The 18,142-nt window shown below is 37.3% G+C and overlaps 1 protein-coding gene across 3 annotated transcripts in view; it reads left to right on the top strand.

The window, feature by feature from the left end:
- Window positions 1-15,921, top strand: part of LOC113497726 — a 293,242-nt gene extending 277,321 nt beyond the window's left edge. Inside the window, exons 4-9 of one of the 3 annotated variants that reach the window (XM_026877423.1) lie at window positions 9,494-9,872; window positions 11,280-11,458; window positions 11,537-12,123; window positions 12,214-13,753; window positions 13,850-13,973; window positions 14,156-15,921. In XM_026877423.1, coding sequence (XP_026733224.1) covers window positions 9,494-9,872; window positions 11,280-11,458; window positions 11,537-12,123; window positions 12,214-13,753; window positions 13,850-13,973; window positions 14,156-14,282 — 2,936 coding nt within the window. In that variant the 3' untranslated portion in view covers window positions 14,283-15,921. Of the gene's footprint in view, window positions 1-9,493; window positions 9,873-11,279; window positions 12,124-12,213; window positions 13,754-13,849; window positions 13,974-14,155 lie in introns of all 3 variants that reach the window. The other 2 variants (XM_026877422.1, XM_026877421.1) reach the window with 2 other exon arrangements.
- Window positions 15,922-18,142: the final 2,221 nt, after the last annotated feature.

Raw genomic sequence — 18,142 nt, 5'->3', positions numbered from 1 at the left:
TGCAATCAGTTGTGACGATATGTGATATGGGGTCGTAACGAGTGTAGCTGTGACCCTAACTGTTCCTGATAATATAATCACTCCACGGAACTAACTGCGTTATGAGAATAGTGATCACAGCACTAATGTGAATCGACACGCTAGTTATTAATAGGGCGAGGGACGGTATCGAATTTTAACTTAATTTATACTTTACTGTGACGTTAAATGGTGCGATCTAATAATTTCACTACCCTATATAACGGATAAATAGGGTTGTCACAATTGGTTTGATGCCATATATTATGGACCCGGTGTCTAAGATTTTTTTACAAAAGTACTTAACTATAAGGACAATATAATGTTGTTAATAAACGTAGTCTCTATTACATGTCCTTAAAAGAAAATGAGACTTCATACGCTATTACAAACCTATAATTGACAATTGCATGCTCGCCATGCAACAAGAACACATATTGCGATCCATCGCACGTCGTGTGTAAATAGCTCTAATATATCTCTATGATAATCTCATGATCTTAAATCCTTTGGTAATCAAAGACAAGCTAACAAATGGGGCGGGCGTCATTATTATAATAGGATTAAGAGCATATCGGTATAGTTTATCTTAGCCAAATAATATCAGCGCTGCATGGATCCGATTACGGGGATCGCTCGTATCGCTTAGCTCCTAGATGTACTAAACTTACGATGCGGCATTTATTTTACTATACTAAGTATTCTTATAAAAATTAAGGTCAGTAAATTGACCGTCTCACTGTGCAAAGAATTCACAAGTAGTAGTTAACGCATCAAAATCTTGTTTCTGTTTATGAAGTCTCAAATATTTCTTCAAAGCTTAAACAAGCACATCCCGCATTTCAACTGCATAAGATAAACACTAACGTGTTATGTAAGATGCTACAATAAAATAAACAAACACGACTTAACCCCCGACATCGTGTGGAACATGTCCAAAAAATCAGCGTGAACATAATAAAGATGTGTTTCTGTGCTCCTTGGACGTAGGAGCTCGTTTATCTGCGCTTGGCGCGCGCCCAGCCCGCGCCGACCCGCGCCGACTCGCGCCGACCCGCGCCGCGGCGTGTCGGCGCGATGGATTACAATACCATTTGCAACCTACAAGTATATCGGGACCTATCATATAGAACGATGTCAGTACGCTTTCTACTTGATCGGATCGTATGAGAGTAGTTGCCGTATTATGGACATATCAATTCAGAATTTGTCTCCTTTGGAGGATACTCTGTATAGCTACCGTTAGATACAGAATTAAGTCATACATGACTATAACATTCCCTATTTCAAATAGTGATTGAATTCATATCGGAGAACATAACTAAACTATACATTTTCCAATAAGCCTCTAATATTATCAAAATATTGACGCCTATACAACTTTAGAGCGTAACGTATAATAGCAACAGACAATGTTAGTATAGAGATTCACCTAATCATAATAATAGGCTTAATTTACTTATCATTAGCGTTTATTACCGATATTGAATGTTTGATGTCTGCCGTGTGTTTGGTTATAGGTTTGTTCTATCAAGCTCCTATTTGCGTAATGAAAATCGTTTGAAGATTTTTAATCTAACTCTAGTAGGTAACGGTATCGTACAGTAAAATAATATAAATGTTGTCTAACATTAAATAGTTGAACATTAAACATGTCCACGATTCCCGTTCCATGTGTTAGTGCCAAGTAAATAAATAAATTGAAATAAATTCAGAACAAATATATGTACTTTAGATTATAAAACGTTTGTAAAATTTTGGTAAGTATATAGATATTAGCTATAGTTTTAAAACCACTGAAGTCAACAGTTCGAATGGATAATTGATGATTCATAACGTAATTCAAAATTTATTTCCGAAATACAAACCATCTGTATACAATTTGTCCAGAGTACATGGCATCCAACCTAATCAACATACAAAGCAATTCGTTAACCTATTGAAGTCTATCACCTAAACAGTGACTCCGCTGTCTACACACTCGGCTATAGCGCTGCTCGCGTGTATTAACCCTTCAGCGCCGCGTCGTGGACGAGACACCCGATTGCTCGCATTGTTGCCTGATTGATTGATCGCCCGGTATTTGTTCATTACCAATACTGATTGATTGATGACTCGCTTTAAAGAATACATCATTTTTGTCACAAGATTTTGCCGCAAAAAGGGTACCTTTACTGGTTTACTTTGTAACAAATAAGGGACAATACGTGTTTGTTGGATAACGGTGACGCGAAATGGGTTTATTGTGAGGTAATTTTGCGGTGTTTACGTGTTTAATATGGCGGTATGTTGTTGTATAAAAATGAAAGCTCATTGAGGTGGAAATTGAGTGAGAGATTTTACGATACAAAAAATTTAAAAAAATGACTTCGGTCGTCCGTACGTCCTACGGCTAGTAGACTAGTATCTAATTCAGTCTAACACCTAGTCCACGCGACACAAAATAAATCAAAAATTTTCCAAAGCCCCTTTTAATTAATTGAAGCACACACATAACGCTCACTATAAAAGCGTTAACTCATATCAAAATCCCTGCTCATCAAACAACGTAGGATTGCCGGCAGATAAGCTAACAGTGCCCCAGACTGCCATTTGCACAATTATCAACAAAGCAAACGTTTATAAACTAATCGGCAAATACATCACAATCGGCCACGCTGCGTATCGTTAAAACGCGCGTACTATTCGGCGTATAATTAAAACGCGGCGTGTTTGCGTACCGACGATACATCAAATAGATCGCAGCCCGATTAGCGATACGCGTATTGTTTAGCGCTGTTCACATTCACATAATTAATTGCGTTATTTTAATGTTTTATTTGTCTGCGAATGGAAAACTAATATTTAAATAATTAATAGGTTCGGCGCTGTCGATTCGCCGCAGAATTCCATTTGTTTGTGATGTGTTGCATGTAGTGTGGGCTCATAAATATTTATGTTCTTGTCCTGTTTCAAATTACTTCGGGTCGCTCGCTAAGCGTATATTTTTTCCGTTCGTCCCTTCTATTCGTCATCTCAGCACTTACTACGTTTTCACTTGCTTCATATGTATAGGTTTACATACATATGAAGCGAGTATAGGTATTATATCATGAACATTAGAAGTAACTCAAATTGTATGGAATTTATTTTCAAATAAACAAAATGTATGTCAGAATATTATAGTGGCCGTATTTTGTAAGATTAAAAAAAAAAACCTTAAATTTACCATTTTATTAGGCAAACATCTGTTCGCTTACGAAAATGAAATATTGTGGATATATGTTTTCATAAGTAATTGAGGCTGTTCTTATTCACTAAACTTCGTTATTATTCGATGAACAATGTAATATAAACATTAACACAAAAATACAAGGTATTCGTTTCTGTACACAATGTGATTTTTCGATTGGAAAACATATTTTTATCTGAAATAGTTCTCGGAAGCAATATCGCACATTGCGTTTGTTTATTCTCTCGTCCATTAATTCAACAGAATATATTTCAACGTGAAAAAAGTGTTTGCAATATCTGCAATTGTGGTATATCATAATTCGACAAACGAAAATTATAAATTCAGATATATTGTAAATAAAATCACAGTCCGTGTCCACACCGAGTAATTAATGAAAACAGCGGACAATTAGTTACGCCGCATAGTCGAGCGACAGACGCGCGACATCGCGATACCGCGGCTTGACGCGCGACAAATGATGGCGCGACTTCTACGGAGATCTATTCACTTGCTTTATGGTGTCACAGGTTATTGAACTTGCAAAGATTAGATTTTAGAAACCGCACATAAAGTGAACCAAAAAATCAATTTGACATTTAAACAATCGCATTTTTGATTTTGATCCGGACCTAAACCGAAACAGAATTTAGATTTTCATAATCATTTCATTTACATAATAAATTTTCAAGGTAGTAATACTAAAACCATTATCGATTAATATTCAACTGATGCTGGAATAGCTTACAATTCATTCATAAAGAAGATAATATCGTTCTAAATGAAGTGAACCGAAAAAGTTATATAAATACTGCTCTTACTTTGTAATAAAACCCAGATGCGAAGGGTCAACCCTTTAACGAGCAGCTTCGAGAGCCCGTTGAAAAACAACATGGAAAAAATTAACTTGCAAACTACTGAATTTTTCATGGCGTCCCCCACTGTCCGTCTACCTGATGCTGTACTGTTTCTTTGAGCGATTTAATTTAACTCCCGATCCACAATTACAGGGAGACAGTCCCTTTCAGAGTTCGGTGTCAAAGCAACGAAAATTCGAATTACACTCACCAATTTCAGTTTCAAAGGGTTACGAACAAAAGTTACGTTTAGAATACATTGCTTGTTTTGTTAAGAAATGTTTAGTTTGAAAGTAAGCAGTCCCGCAATGGTGGGATTGCGCCGGGATGTTTGCGGTGTTCAAGGATGCAGGTGTGGAAGGACGTCGAGTCGAATTTATCAGGAGTGTCGCTCGGCAAAGCTAATGTATTCGTAAAGTTTGACAAAGCCGACTCACCGGGTAGTCTCCGAGGAAAAAGCGAGGGTGTTTCCTAATGGAAACAAGTTTGGAATTCGTCAATGGATTACTTTGGTGTTGCCGCGCGAGATAGACTTTACATTGATACACTTTCCCTACTTTGCTTATTAACTTTTGTCCGGCTCTCACTAAATGGGATTTAATTTCGAAATAACTTTATGTAGTACGTGTTCCAAATGTTTGATTAAAATGTGGTTTTGTTGAATGAACACAAATTAGAGAGGGCTTGATGAGTGGCTTAGCGCTGTTACATTTATAATATAATAGACAAAGTTCGAGGCTTCTGATCCTAGCTTTTAGCCGTCAAACCTCAGCGCTGTTAACATTTGCGGCTATACTTAAACTTGCCTGCCTGCTGTGTTTTAACTGCCACTAATATTAAATAGACTTCCAGAATTATTTGGACAGCTTCAAAGGTTCGTAGGAGACAGATGTCAAAACGGTTTATTGTGATTACACATTTGAAATGAAGCAAAGTCCGTACATACCTACACAATACAGACAGCATCGTCCCGATTTAAAACACCAATACTCATCACATAACGAATTCGTACCTATCAAAAACCAATAAGTTCTCAATGTATCGCACAATTAACGCGCGCATTTCGGCCTGACGTCACTCGTCCAATTTGCCGCGTCATTGGTCCCGCTTTGTTCTCTCACTCGATATGATGACGTCACTGTTTGCCGCTTATCTTCAAATCAACATTGTTCGTCCTTACTTTGTTTTTTGTGAAGAGTTTTCAGCTGGATTGCTTTTGTTACTTTTAATTCAAACCAAAATGAGACTTGAATCGAAAACTCAATCTTGTTTTGTTTTACTTTAAGAGTTTTAGATAAATAGATAGTTTGGTCATTTGTTTCTTTTTTCTCCTCGTCTTAATTTTGTTTTTTTACATTTAACGTTAATGTGTAAGCTTTAGTTCTTATCCTAAAAACATACATTCTCAGAATGTCGCACACTTATATTTATATTACCAATAAGCGTTGCAACCTCTATCTTGTGTCGGCGTCTCGGGGCGATCGGATCTCCGTTCGGCTTACACGAAGGATTTCCTAATTATTTAGCGGAATTAGTAAATAGATTAGCGCGGCGTGTCGCGTGCCGTGAATATCTGCACGACGCTAATACACGCATAAATTTGCTTTTAATCACGCTGTTTACGTTTCAAACGCATTTGTATGTGAAATGATTTAAGTGTTTATGTACTTTGTCAAATAGTAATTATGATTAATTTTGTCATTTTGTGAGTATTTATCATTTGACATAGAATGCAAGTAGTCGTGTAGCTGTGTTGTATTAATGATATAATTCATATTTTATTTAATAATTATAATAATAATCTCCGAGTAATCTCCCACTTGTTGTACATGGATGACCTGAAATTGTTTGCTTCCAACAAGTTGCAACTGATGAAGTTACTGAAGATTACTGAAAGCTTCAGTAATTCCATCAGAATGGAATTTGGTGTTGACAAATGTGCAGTCATGCATGTAAAACGAGGTGGGATTGTAGAATCCCAGGGCATACAGCTCTCGGATTCTATAAACCTGAGGTCCCTCTCCTCAACGGAAACCTACAAATACTTGGGTATGTCAGAGGCGTTAGGCATTAATGTTGCTGACATGAAACAATCGTTACAGACACGTTTCTTTGGCCGCCTGAATAAGGTACTAAAAAGTTCCTTGTCGGGCGGTAACAAGGTGCGTGCCTTTAATGGTTGGGTCATGCCAGTGATAATGTACTCCTTTGGCATACTCAAGTGGACACAGACCGAACTGGACGCCTTGGATAGAAGAGTCCGCACACTGCTCACCGCAAATCGAATGCACCACCCGCGATCATCGGTAATGAGGTTATATATCCCGCGAAAGTGTGGGGGTCGTGGCTTCCTAAATGCCAAGACCCTCCATAATCGCGAGGTATGTAACCTCAGGGAGTATTTCCTCCGAGTGAACGTGGGGATGCACCGAGATGTGGTGGCAGTGGATAAGGCCTTCACTCCGCTCTCTCTAGGTAAAGAGAACTGGCACAAACCTGTCGTAATGAGCGTCAAAGACCGCAAAGATGTATGGCAAAGCAAGGAGCTACACGGACGCTATTATCGGACCCTTCACGGGGCCGATGTAGATTTCTTAGCGTCCGTGGCCTGGCTACGCTTCGGAGATCTCTTTGGAGAAACCGAAGGGTTTGTATGTGCAATTATGGATGAAGTTATCATGACGAATAACTACCGAAAATATATAATTAAGGATGGTACAGTTGACATCTGTCGGGCATGTCACTCCTCCGGTGAATCCTTGAGACATATAGTTTCGGGATGTTCTCGTCTTGCTAACGGTGAATACTTGCACAGACATAACCAAGTGGCCAGGATTATCCATCAGCAGCTTGCTCTGAAGTACAAACTTGTGGAATCTGAGGTGCCGTACTATAAGTATGTGCCCGACCCAGTTCTCGAAAGTGGTCATATCACACTGTACTGGGATCGGTCTATCATCACTGACAGGACTATTGTTGCCAATAAGCCTGATATAGTGGTGATCGACCGATCAGAGCGTCGGACAATGATTGTTGATATCACCATCCCCCATGACGAGAACCTCGTGAAAGCAGAAAAAGAAAAACAATTGAAATATTTGGATTTAGCTCACGAGGTTGTCGACTTGTGGGAGGTGGACTCGGCAATCATTGTCCCGATAGTCGTAAGTGCCAATGGCTTAATAGCCAAGAGCCTCGATCAACATCTTCGGAGGCTCTCGTTGGGCGTCTGGGTCAAGGGTTTGATTCAGAAAGCGGTACTTCTGGACACGGCGCGCATCGTGAGGAGGTTCCTCTCTCTGGAGCCCTGACCACCGGCAGCTTGGGCCCTGTTCCCGTTGCCGGTTGGACACTATTTTTTATATTTTTAAATATATGTTGTTTTTTTTATATGCCTATATTTAAAAATGTAATTTATATGTTTTTTAATTTAAATAAAGATAATAATAATAAAATTCTTTATTGACATAATATGAGGTTACAAAAACATATGAAGCCTCTGAAACCCAAACTAGGAAATAACCTGTATGTCAGGAATCAGCGCCTTCTCCCATTGGTTACACGATAATTTATGTCAAACTAGCTAGGTTATACAGACTGTTTAAATATTATTATTTAATTTATTTATTTGAATGAGAGCATGCAAATCTCAAAAATACGTTACAGTATAATAGTAGGTGAGTGGTATAGTAAGTGAGTGAAAAATGAGATGTGTGTATGTGTGAAGTGAGTGTGTAAATGTAAATGTGAGTATAAGTCTGTTATGTATGTATGTATGCTTTACTGCAATACTTTTTCTGTTTCCTCATGGTTTAGCGTAAGAAGCCAGTTTTTAACCTTAGACTGACATTCGTGAAGTGAGAATGGGTAAAAATTTAAAGCTTTGTTTAATTTGTTATATTGCACTTCAGATTATATCTTAATGGAGACGCTAATTTCGACACTTGAATTGTGCTCATCATATTATTCAAGTTCATGCGACTAAAATGACAAAGTGAGAAATTAATAATACTATGTTGAGGTAAATTCAGGACGTAATTACTGCAGTGCAGAATAAATTTCTCGAGTAGCCTCGGCTTGTAAGCCAGCGCGACATAAACATACCACAACAAAAATAAAAATAATTTTCCATTAAATCCTTAACCACTATTCCTTTTACTTTATTCTCCAGGCATGTAATTAAAAAGCTCAGTAAAAACTACGGCACCGACTCACCGAGTCCAACTATTTACGTAGTCTGAACTTCAGTTATTTCAGTTCCAGCTACTTAGAACAAGTTCGATTAATTAGCGTCTGTGAGGCCGAAGCGACTGAAAATCGACGCCAACACCACCCCACCTAACTACACAGTTTGTAGAGCTAACACGACATCACGGCATTTTGTGTGCGATTTGATTTTTAGAATAGCTACGTGCTACGTGCTACGCCGTAGATGTTGTAGCAGCTAAACTATTTTAGTACGTAAAATGAGAGAAATAAAACACAATAATATCAATTCTTAAGTTGGTATTTATTTATTCGACTTATTATCGAATAACAATTGTTGAATCATAAATGACAAATAACTATTGAGTTACGATACATAAATGAATCATTATAACAAAGTTATGCTATATATGTGTTCGTTAAGCAGATAATTTTATTGTAGATCGTAAAAAAAATACATTGGTTTTATCACATATAACAGTTTACTAGTTTATGTGAACTTGTAAACGAAATAGCTGATCATTTTCTTACTTTTATTGGTAATGAACTTTGAGTGACTATATTTTCTTAAGTAATTTAACTTTAATACCTTAATTTTGGGTAGTCATTTCTAGTAGACATTGCCTCAATACCCAGAAAGGACTAGTTACTAGATACTAGTTAATGTAATTAAAGTGATAAAATAATGTAATAAAATAAAGTCTAAGTAAAAATAAAGTCTTTATCTGAAAAAAGTACAATTTTATCAGAAGTTTATGTCGGAGTTGGTAAACAAAAATCCTAAAGAACGAATCGCAACAACATCTAATAACGTTTATATTTTCCGTACAAATAACTTTATGTGAACACAAATTTCATATAAAAGTAAAAGCTATGAGGTTTGCTAAAAGTGGAAGTAAAATATTGCAAAAGGGTTCTCCAAAGATATCGCATCGATAGTGAAAGATTTAGAGACACCGAGGTACTGATAAAAGGGATATCTTGTACTCAGATTTTATGAGCGCCGAGCTTGTTCTGATCGTAAAGTTGACTCGAAATTTGGCAGATTTCGTTCATTGGAGAATATTCTCATGCCCTACATTTCCGTTAACTTATTAAAAACACGGTTTCACAATTGTCTGCCAAGGTTTCATCAACGGCTAGTATAGAGACACTATTTTATTAAAATAATCTGACCTGATTAACCTGTTTTTCGTTTCAGATTGTCTCCACCTGCAACTCTACAGAGACCCAAAGGACCGCTACAAGAAAGGTCAAACGAAAGCTTCCCTCTCACTCCAACATTTCCTCGGTTTCGAGTCTGGTTTCACCTTAGACAAGGAATCCAACACAATCGCTATTATTTGCCAAGATGTGACCGTGGTTCTCGCTTTTGAGACCAGAGAGAGGCTAATAGCTTGGCAGGTCAAAGTGGGAGGGCAGCTAGGGTCATCGAAGGAGTTCTTGGTAATGGTGGGGGGCGGGGGCTCCAAGAAGCTGCCGGCGGGCCCCGCCAGGATGCATCTCCAGGGCAGAAGGTTCGCGCTCACGAGTGGAGTCCCGCCACGTTTACTAGGCCTGTGGGAGCTCGCACATTTGAGGTAACGAAATAATTAAACTAACTTTGGATATTCCCTCTGACGATATTATTTTCATAACTAGTTCTAGTTATGTGTCTATTAACGAATTTAACTGTCGCTCGAAGTAGTTTAACTCAGCTATAAAGTTTTGTGAGACGTGAAATGAAATGTCAAAGTTTCACGAAATCAACACTCATACTTTAATGTCACTCTTAAACTCCGTATGAGCGGAATGCGAAAACAATAAGGTCGTATGGAGTCACATAAATCGACAGTTAACCCAAATAAAATAAAGTAATAAAGTGAATCGTAAACCAACATTTGGGGATATAATCGTGACAGTAAAGTAGGTTTATACTACGCTTGATGCATAAACCCGCGTGATGTGGCGGTGCGCGCGAGCGACGCGCGGGCGCCAACAAATGCTAATGGCCGGCGAGCCGCCATCTTGTGTCATGATGCGCGCACTAGGGGCACCGCGGTACGGAAATGCGCTCGTTGGGCAACATTTTTGGGAGGAAATGATATATCAAGTCGAAAGCTTAGAGGGTTGTTATTTTTAAGTGAAACAGAGATAAAGTGAGAGTGGTTTTAGCAAATCCTATGTGAAAGATATATGAGAGTCGGTTAAATTTAGTACTTACTTAACTACCGTAAACTATCTCCACAAAAGTATAGCCAATTACAAAAAGGAAGGTACTTCAGAAAAATATACGCCCTTACATAATGATAGTCGACCAAAACCATAACCTTCCTTTCCGCAGTTCCGTAATCGGGTAAAACAGACTAGGATAATCGCAAGTTATAAAGCAGTGGCGTCGGCGAATGAAAACCAATTCATAATCTAAATGTCCATTGGTTTCCCACTGAGACAGTATGTTAGTTCACAAATGCACATGAGTTGCCTAACTGCACTTTGCTACACACTGCACCCGCAACTAAATCTGCACTTTGTCCAAGTGAAAATGAGACAGTGCTATCAAAACTCTCATGCCAGACTGAGAAAGATAAACTGTTATGTTATAAAGCTCTCGACAATTCATGCCGAAGTTGCCGAAAGTAGATAATATTTTCTGAATTCCGTGAAATGTGTGGCGACTCTTTAAAGCTTGCAAATCACGGACAGCTAATTTCGTTTTCATGTGCTGAATGTTCCAAGTTGAAAATGTTATGCTCGTATCTTGGTAATTGTAGTCGAAATGGAAATACTAACGAGAAACTATTTCACATTTTATTGTGGTGCTTTTTTACGTGCATGTTTTGTTTGTTACAAACTTATGAATTTAAACAATTTAAAATTTATAAGCGGACGATTTTATGTTCTTATGAGAAATAAACTTCTTTAAACCGAAAATATTATGAGCTGCTTATTTTAGAACCAACCTTTCGTTTAAGATTTATTATTTTGTTCTGTTTATTTATCTGCAGACGGTATGGAGTGGTGGAAGGCCGATTTTGCTTCGAAGGTGGTTCTCACTGCGGCAAGGGCGAAGGCCTGCACATGCTCATATCAGACCAGGCGCAGGAGATCAGCGACGCTTTCGACTGCGCCGCTCAGGGAAACTTGTCCTCACAACGAACACCGGCAGCCTCTAGAAGAAACACTGGTAAAAAATTAAAACCCGTGATGTCACTGAAAGTACTTGAATCTAAGGCATATTTAGTAAATGTTTTTGTTTTTACAGAAAGAGGTAATAAAACTCGGGCAAGCACGCGGCTGTCTGACTTCAACCCCGAACAATCAATTCCTGACACTGCAAGTGCTTTATATGAAGAGAACTTTTTCGGTGAAGACTGTGGGGGAGTGTCACCGTACTGGCCCTCAGACGAGAGACGAGGTTTCGATGACGATGTGGAAATTGGTGCAAGACCACCATGGACAGGCGCCGATCATGTTACTTTAGAGCGATGCAATAACTGTCTCACTAAACTTGGCGCAATATCCCGTTCATCAACAGTTGCCCTTACGCCTGGAACTACTTTCAATCCAGCTTGGACAATGGAAGCTGTTCCTGAAAGTAGTTCTGATAATTCTTCAAACAGTACAGAATATTTGACGCCACGAGTTATAAAAAAGAGTCTAGAAGCGTGCCAGTGCCAAGATAAACCTCCCGAGCGACCACCAAAACCGGCACACCTAGATCAAAAGAAGCCTCCAGCGCCGTTACCCGTTCAAGCCTGCTCGTGTGCAGTGACTGACAACTATCCCGCAAATAATCCTAAAGTTGGACCTTACGAAAATTATGATGTTCCTAAAACTACTCACACTGAAGTAAGCTCTAAATTATATTCCCGGTTATAATTGAATGATAATAGTAATAATAGTTTTCGATCTTTTATTCTAAAAATTTTTTCTTTGCAGATTGACCACTCAGAACATTATGACACACCTAAAAGGATAAAACAAGCTTTAGCAGACGATCTTTTTCAGGTAACAAAAAACTCTGCCCCTGGATCTCTAGTACTAAAAAAGAATTGTGGATGTATACTAAAATTTGCCTCTAAAAAGAAACCAGTAATAGTAGAATGTGATGAAAATATTCAACCAGTAGAATGCCCATGCCAAAAAGTCACTAATTGGGCGAACACTCTAATAAGTCTTCCATACTGTAAAAGAAGTTTACATAGAGAACACATAAATACCGAACTTCTCACTCAACAGAAATCGGAAGAAATGGCAATTTATGCTACCATAGATGTTACTAGAAAAACGAACAGACAAAGTGCTGCAAGTACTGACAAAGAAAACACAAACGAATATTCAAATGAACCGCAATTTACGAACTATCAAAATATTGAGCCGAAAGAAGAAAAAGAATTTGAAGGACCCTATGCAAACTATGAAAATTTAGAATTCGCTTTATCTTTAGAATATTACGAAAATGCCAAAGATTTACTAAAGAAAGCGGGAGTCACCCAAAATGAACTAGATGCGCTCAGTGCAAATATAGACCTTGCTGTTAATTCGACGCCAAAGAAATCTAAACAGTGCACCAAATGTGGACATTCACAAACAGCGCTCAATAAACTGGTAGACTCTAAGAAGAATAGGAATGATGAATATTTACTTATGGAACCTACAAACGAAGCGAAACACGAATTTTGCAGTAAAACTTTAGGGCCTAATCCTGGGTATACACCTATGTCTCCAAATCCAAATTGGTCACAGAGCCTAAAACATCCCATGCACAAAGTCCAAAAAGTAGAAATAGAAAAATCACTTAGCATACCTACATTAAATGGAAGTGAAAACAGAGTTACGTTTGGAATTCTAAACAATAGTAAAGAATCAATGCAGAAACGTTCAAGCTCTGTTGATTCGGCTAGACTACTTGAGGATCTAAAAGAATTTGAAAGCAGCATAGGGAGCCAAGCAACGTCGTCTTCGCTGGAAACATTGCGAAACCTTGCCATAGAGAACAGAAGAACATCATCACCTTGCGAACAAGATACGGAGTGTTACGACTGCTGCAAATCATCAGGATCTGAAAATAAAACTTCAGAAGAAAGCAGTTCTAAAGAAATACCCCATTTGAGAAACAAACTAATGGATAACGCTCAAATTAAACGATCTTCAAGCGTTCCTTGCAAATCAGGTGGCAACAGAGATTCTTCAAGCTCTAATGACTCAGGAGTTTCAAGTTGCTCTATGAAGCATGGACCGGATTTCAATGAATTTGAAATGCCACTGACATCTGGTCATTCCCGGTACCATTATAATATGGTACATAAGAGGATGCGAGGGAACTTGTCGGGCTGCGTCCATTCCTCGCTACCTAGAAAGTCAAAGTCGTCTGATCCGTTGCGGGACATGTCTATGCAGTTGCACAAAGCTCCCGTACCGGCGAAATCATCTTCAGCTGAAGCGGAGGTCCCAGTTCTACCACCCAAGCAATTTAAAGGTACGTCACATAAAAAATGGAAATTATAATCAATCCAAATACGTCATTAGCATGTATTTTTGAATGTTAACTCTTGACTTGAATTCCTTACGGCAGGAATGTTCGCAGGTGTAATGGACACGCACAGCACATCGAGCGGTACATCCGATATGTCAGATTACATCGAGACGCTGTCGCTGACGTCATCACACTCCTCCTCCGACACTCCAATGGGAATGAGGTAAGTATAGTTTAAATGTGATCTAGGTTTTACTCCCTAATTAAAACAATAATTAAGCATGAAACAGTTACCTACTGATGATTTAATTTTGTGACTAATGATTGATTTAATTTTATGTTAATATAGTTTTTAAAAATCTTAGTAACTGTATACAAAATTAATATGATTTCATTACTTTCCAGGCTAAGCCGTCAACCGACCAACACGCTTCGGCCGCGCTCCGGCAAGGAGTACCACAACATCGACCCTATCCTCACCTCCATGTACAAGAACGGCAAGGACCTCGCTAACTACACTAATATACCGTGAACCATATCACTCCAATATCCAGAGCTAGATAAATAAACGTCTCTTAATATTTAATATTATAACCACTTATTACGAAACTCAACCGTATTGCAATGAAGTAAGAGCGATAATAACTTTGATTTAACACATATTCTATCACTGTCGCTCAGCTGTAAAACCAAATCAGCTAGATAGAGTTAGGAATAATAAATGGTCAAAGAAAGTATTACGTAATGCTTATTTATCTCTGCTCTATGTTTAAGCTCTAACTGTCCTAGCGTTTTTAACTGTCCTTGCTTTAAAAAATTATCCTAATCACCAAATTTTTTAATTTAGTTTTTTGACCAACCGATTACTAATTATAAATTATTTGAGAAATTATAATAAGCATAATAATATCGTGAAATAATCAATCAAATTACTAACCGTCGCAAAAGCAAGTACAGTTGAATTAGTTACGTTGATTAGTCAACCTAATATGACCACCATAATGTTTTGATAATGTTATTTAGCTATTTGTTAATTATGAATACTTTTTACTCTAACAGTGCTCAAGTTATCATTACCATTGTGTTACCCCTGACCCATTTATCTACGCATATAAGACTGAAAGTTTAAATTTTTTAATTTATTAAATGACGAAGTGTATTCTAGTCGACAGCTGAATGTAATATTAAATGTAAAAATAAATGTTTACGTTTAGTCTAAATGTGGAGCTGTAAAAATTTTGGATAATTTTTATTAAAACAACGATTAATTTTTAAAACAATTTATAGTCATTAGTTCTTAAAATGCATTTTATACGGAGTTTTAAAGACATGTATATATTTGTGTCGTGAGTATATGATCGCACATTACTGAGATGGGAAACTACTTTGTAAATAACAAACGATGATAACACCATTCCTGAATTTGTAAGCTTTTTATTACTAGTATAGACTAAACCATCCCATCAGTTTCTTGAATACTTCAATTATCTTAAGAAGCCTGAAACACCGCTACGCTGTCGTAGCAAGCTACGAAATATCGTAGACCATTCCGTAGTACGTGGCTACGTGACTTAAAGCTCGTCATCTCACGGCACAAATGGAATTGACCTTGTAAATTTGATATAATCTTAGTAAAATGATTCATTGCAGCAATAAGTATAAAGTTCCCAGAGAGTAGTGTTATCGTGTCGGTTAAGATGTGACTTGTCTATTGTAAGGGTCGTGTTAAGATAATCTGGTCATGAAACGAGCTTTTTATGTGCGCTTGCTATGTGATCCGTGTAAACAAAATTGATATCATTTATTTTCCTTCAGCAAAGGAAGTCTCTCTTCACTTTCGTTACGTTTATGTACGTAACGACAGTGCAGTGTAAGGGAAGGCTTTAATTAAGTAAACTTTCAATTGAAGAAATAAATTAACACCTATGAAATTTGTTTTTTTACAAAATGATTATGGTATATTATGGTAATTCAATACCTTGTTTCGTTTATAATCACATAACAAGCTCTAGGCATGGGAATCTGCGTGCAATACCATAGGTGGGCGTATTTATGATATACCTATGTATCTGTAGTACTTTCGCTAGCTCATATACTATCCGCAGGCTGTATATCATCCTCGATCTAAATGTATACCTTATACATATGAATAAACATTATAGTAATTTGTATATATTCGTTTTATTTAGTCTAATTTTCTCTAAAAATTTTAGCCATATACCATTACTTCTTCGAAGAGTACAAAAGATGAAAAAAAGCAAAAACGTATTTAAACATTACTGTAAACAATTTTTTACTTTATTTTATCTTCATCAATTTTAATTCTTAAGTTTTTCTAAAACATACTAGATACCTTACAAACCACATTGAGGTAACTAACAACAAACACAATTCTAGAGAAAATTCCCAAATTATCATCAAACTACGTTCACTGCCCACCGCTCACAAATTGCTACGAAATTCAATTCATTCGCAAATTGCGACTTTGATTCTCTGCCAAAGGAATTAACATAGCCAATGATTGCTCGGAACGTGTTTTTATTGTTGCCTGTTAGGCGGTTTGCAGGTCGCCGACAAACGTTTGTGCTGAGCGCTCGAGGCGCACGTATTAGCGGCATGCACATGACATCGCGATCTGATGGCAACTGTCGCGTTACGTAACGAGCCGCGAGTATGCACGGAGCCGGTTGGCGAGCCTCAGGGATATAATGGCAATAATGTTTAACAAGTTTGTTTCTGCGAGGAATAACAGTCGGACTCTTTGTGATAAAAGCGGTATTCATTATCAACATAAAATAGCCCGTAAAAATGGAAACCAATATTCATATAATCATTATATCAAAAGATTAATCAAGTGAAACTATAATCTTAGGAAAAAATCTAATAAATAACATGGTAGAAGGGACAAATCATTTCTTGGTCATAAAATATCAGAGGCCACAAATTCCTTCCGAAAACATGTTACGAAAGAACATTCCAGAAAAAACAATATCTAATTCCATCAATAAGAGGTCCGGGTAACAAAGTTCCAGGCGACATGACCTCTGCGGAGTAAACCTTTTTACTCAAAAAAATCCTCATAAATTGGTGCGGCAACTTTCCCGGCCTCTCATTTTGGATGTATTATTTTTTTTAATAATTTCCTCGGCGCCTCGCATTTACATAGCATTAACATCACAATACACTCGCTTTATTGTGCTTCGCTCGCCGGTTAAACAATGCGCAGGTTTTTCGCGAAACAAAACCGGATGATAAATATGTTATTTTTGCATTCTCAAGTGTTTGTGTTTTCACAAATACTAGTTAAAACTTTTAGTTTGTGGAGCAAGTTGTAATTTGCATAACATCATTATGTATGTAGACCGTCACTGGCTTCCTGCCCCGGCTGGCGGCTGACCGGCGCGCTCTGCTGGGATGACTGTTACTATCTTCCCTGAACAATAGTTCATTGTTTTAAATACAAATGAGTATTATTACCAAGATAGTTCAACTCAATAGTTATTACTTAATGGCGAATTTTGCCGGTTCATCTCCATAAGAATGTTATTTTGAAACCTTGCACATAGAGTGTAGAATATTGTAACATTTTGAAAGAGCCTGAAAAACGCATTTCTTGAAATAAAAACTTTGATTTTTATTTTTTGATTAATTAAGTTCTTGTGCGAAATTGTATAGGATATGAGGAATTAGAGTTATATTTTTTAAAGACATTAGAACAAAATAAAGCACGTAACAGAAAACAACCCAAAATATAGTATATAATAATATGTAGCGCACTAAACTGTTTATCCGCGACAGTAACATTCATTGTACTCTTCACTCTTCACTCGTCGTGGAGTAGTAATACTATTATATTTAAGTGATTGCATATCTATAGGTTAGTAAAGAATATTGTGTGATTGCGATTTGAACAAATAAAAGGTAAAATATGAAATTAGAGGGCAAGGACCTTCTCCTGCTTTTCAGCCCCAAGTTCCTGCTGGACTCATCCACCACTGGTCTAAACTAGCCTGTCAAAATCTTACAGTTCACATGGCAAAATCCATGAATACATTAAAATACGTCATGAGCAGTGCGTTATAAGTAAAATAGAACTTCATTGGACATGACACATATACATACAAATAGTATGTATAACCCAAAACGCTACTTAATGGCGAATTTTGCCGGTTCATCTCCATAAGAATGTTATTTTGAAACCTTGCACATAGAGTGTAGAATATTGTAACATTTTGAAAGAGCCTGAAAAACGCATTTCTTGAAATAAAAACTTTGATTTTTATTTTTTGATTAATTAAGTTCTTGTGCGAAATTGTATAGGATATGAGGAATTAGAGTTATATTTTTTAAAGACATTAGAACAAAATAAAGCACGTAACAGAAAACAACCCA

The sequence above is a fragment of the Trichoplusia ni genome, chromosome 9 (assembly GCF_003590095.1).
Source record: "Trichoplusia ni isolate ovarian cell line Hi5 chromosome 9, tn1, whole genome shotgun sequence".
In the NCBI taxonomy this organism is placed as follows: Eukaryota; Metazoa; Arthropoda; class Insecta; order Lepidoptera; family Noctuidae; genus Trichoplusia; species Trichoplusia ni.
The sequence above is the reverse complement of the archived record's forward strand: the minus strand, read 5'-3'. Positions and strand labels throughout refer to the sequence as shown.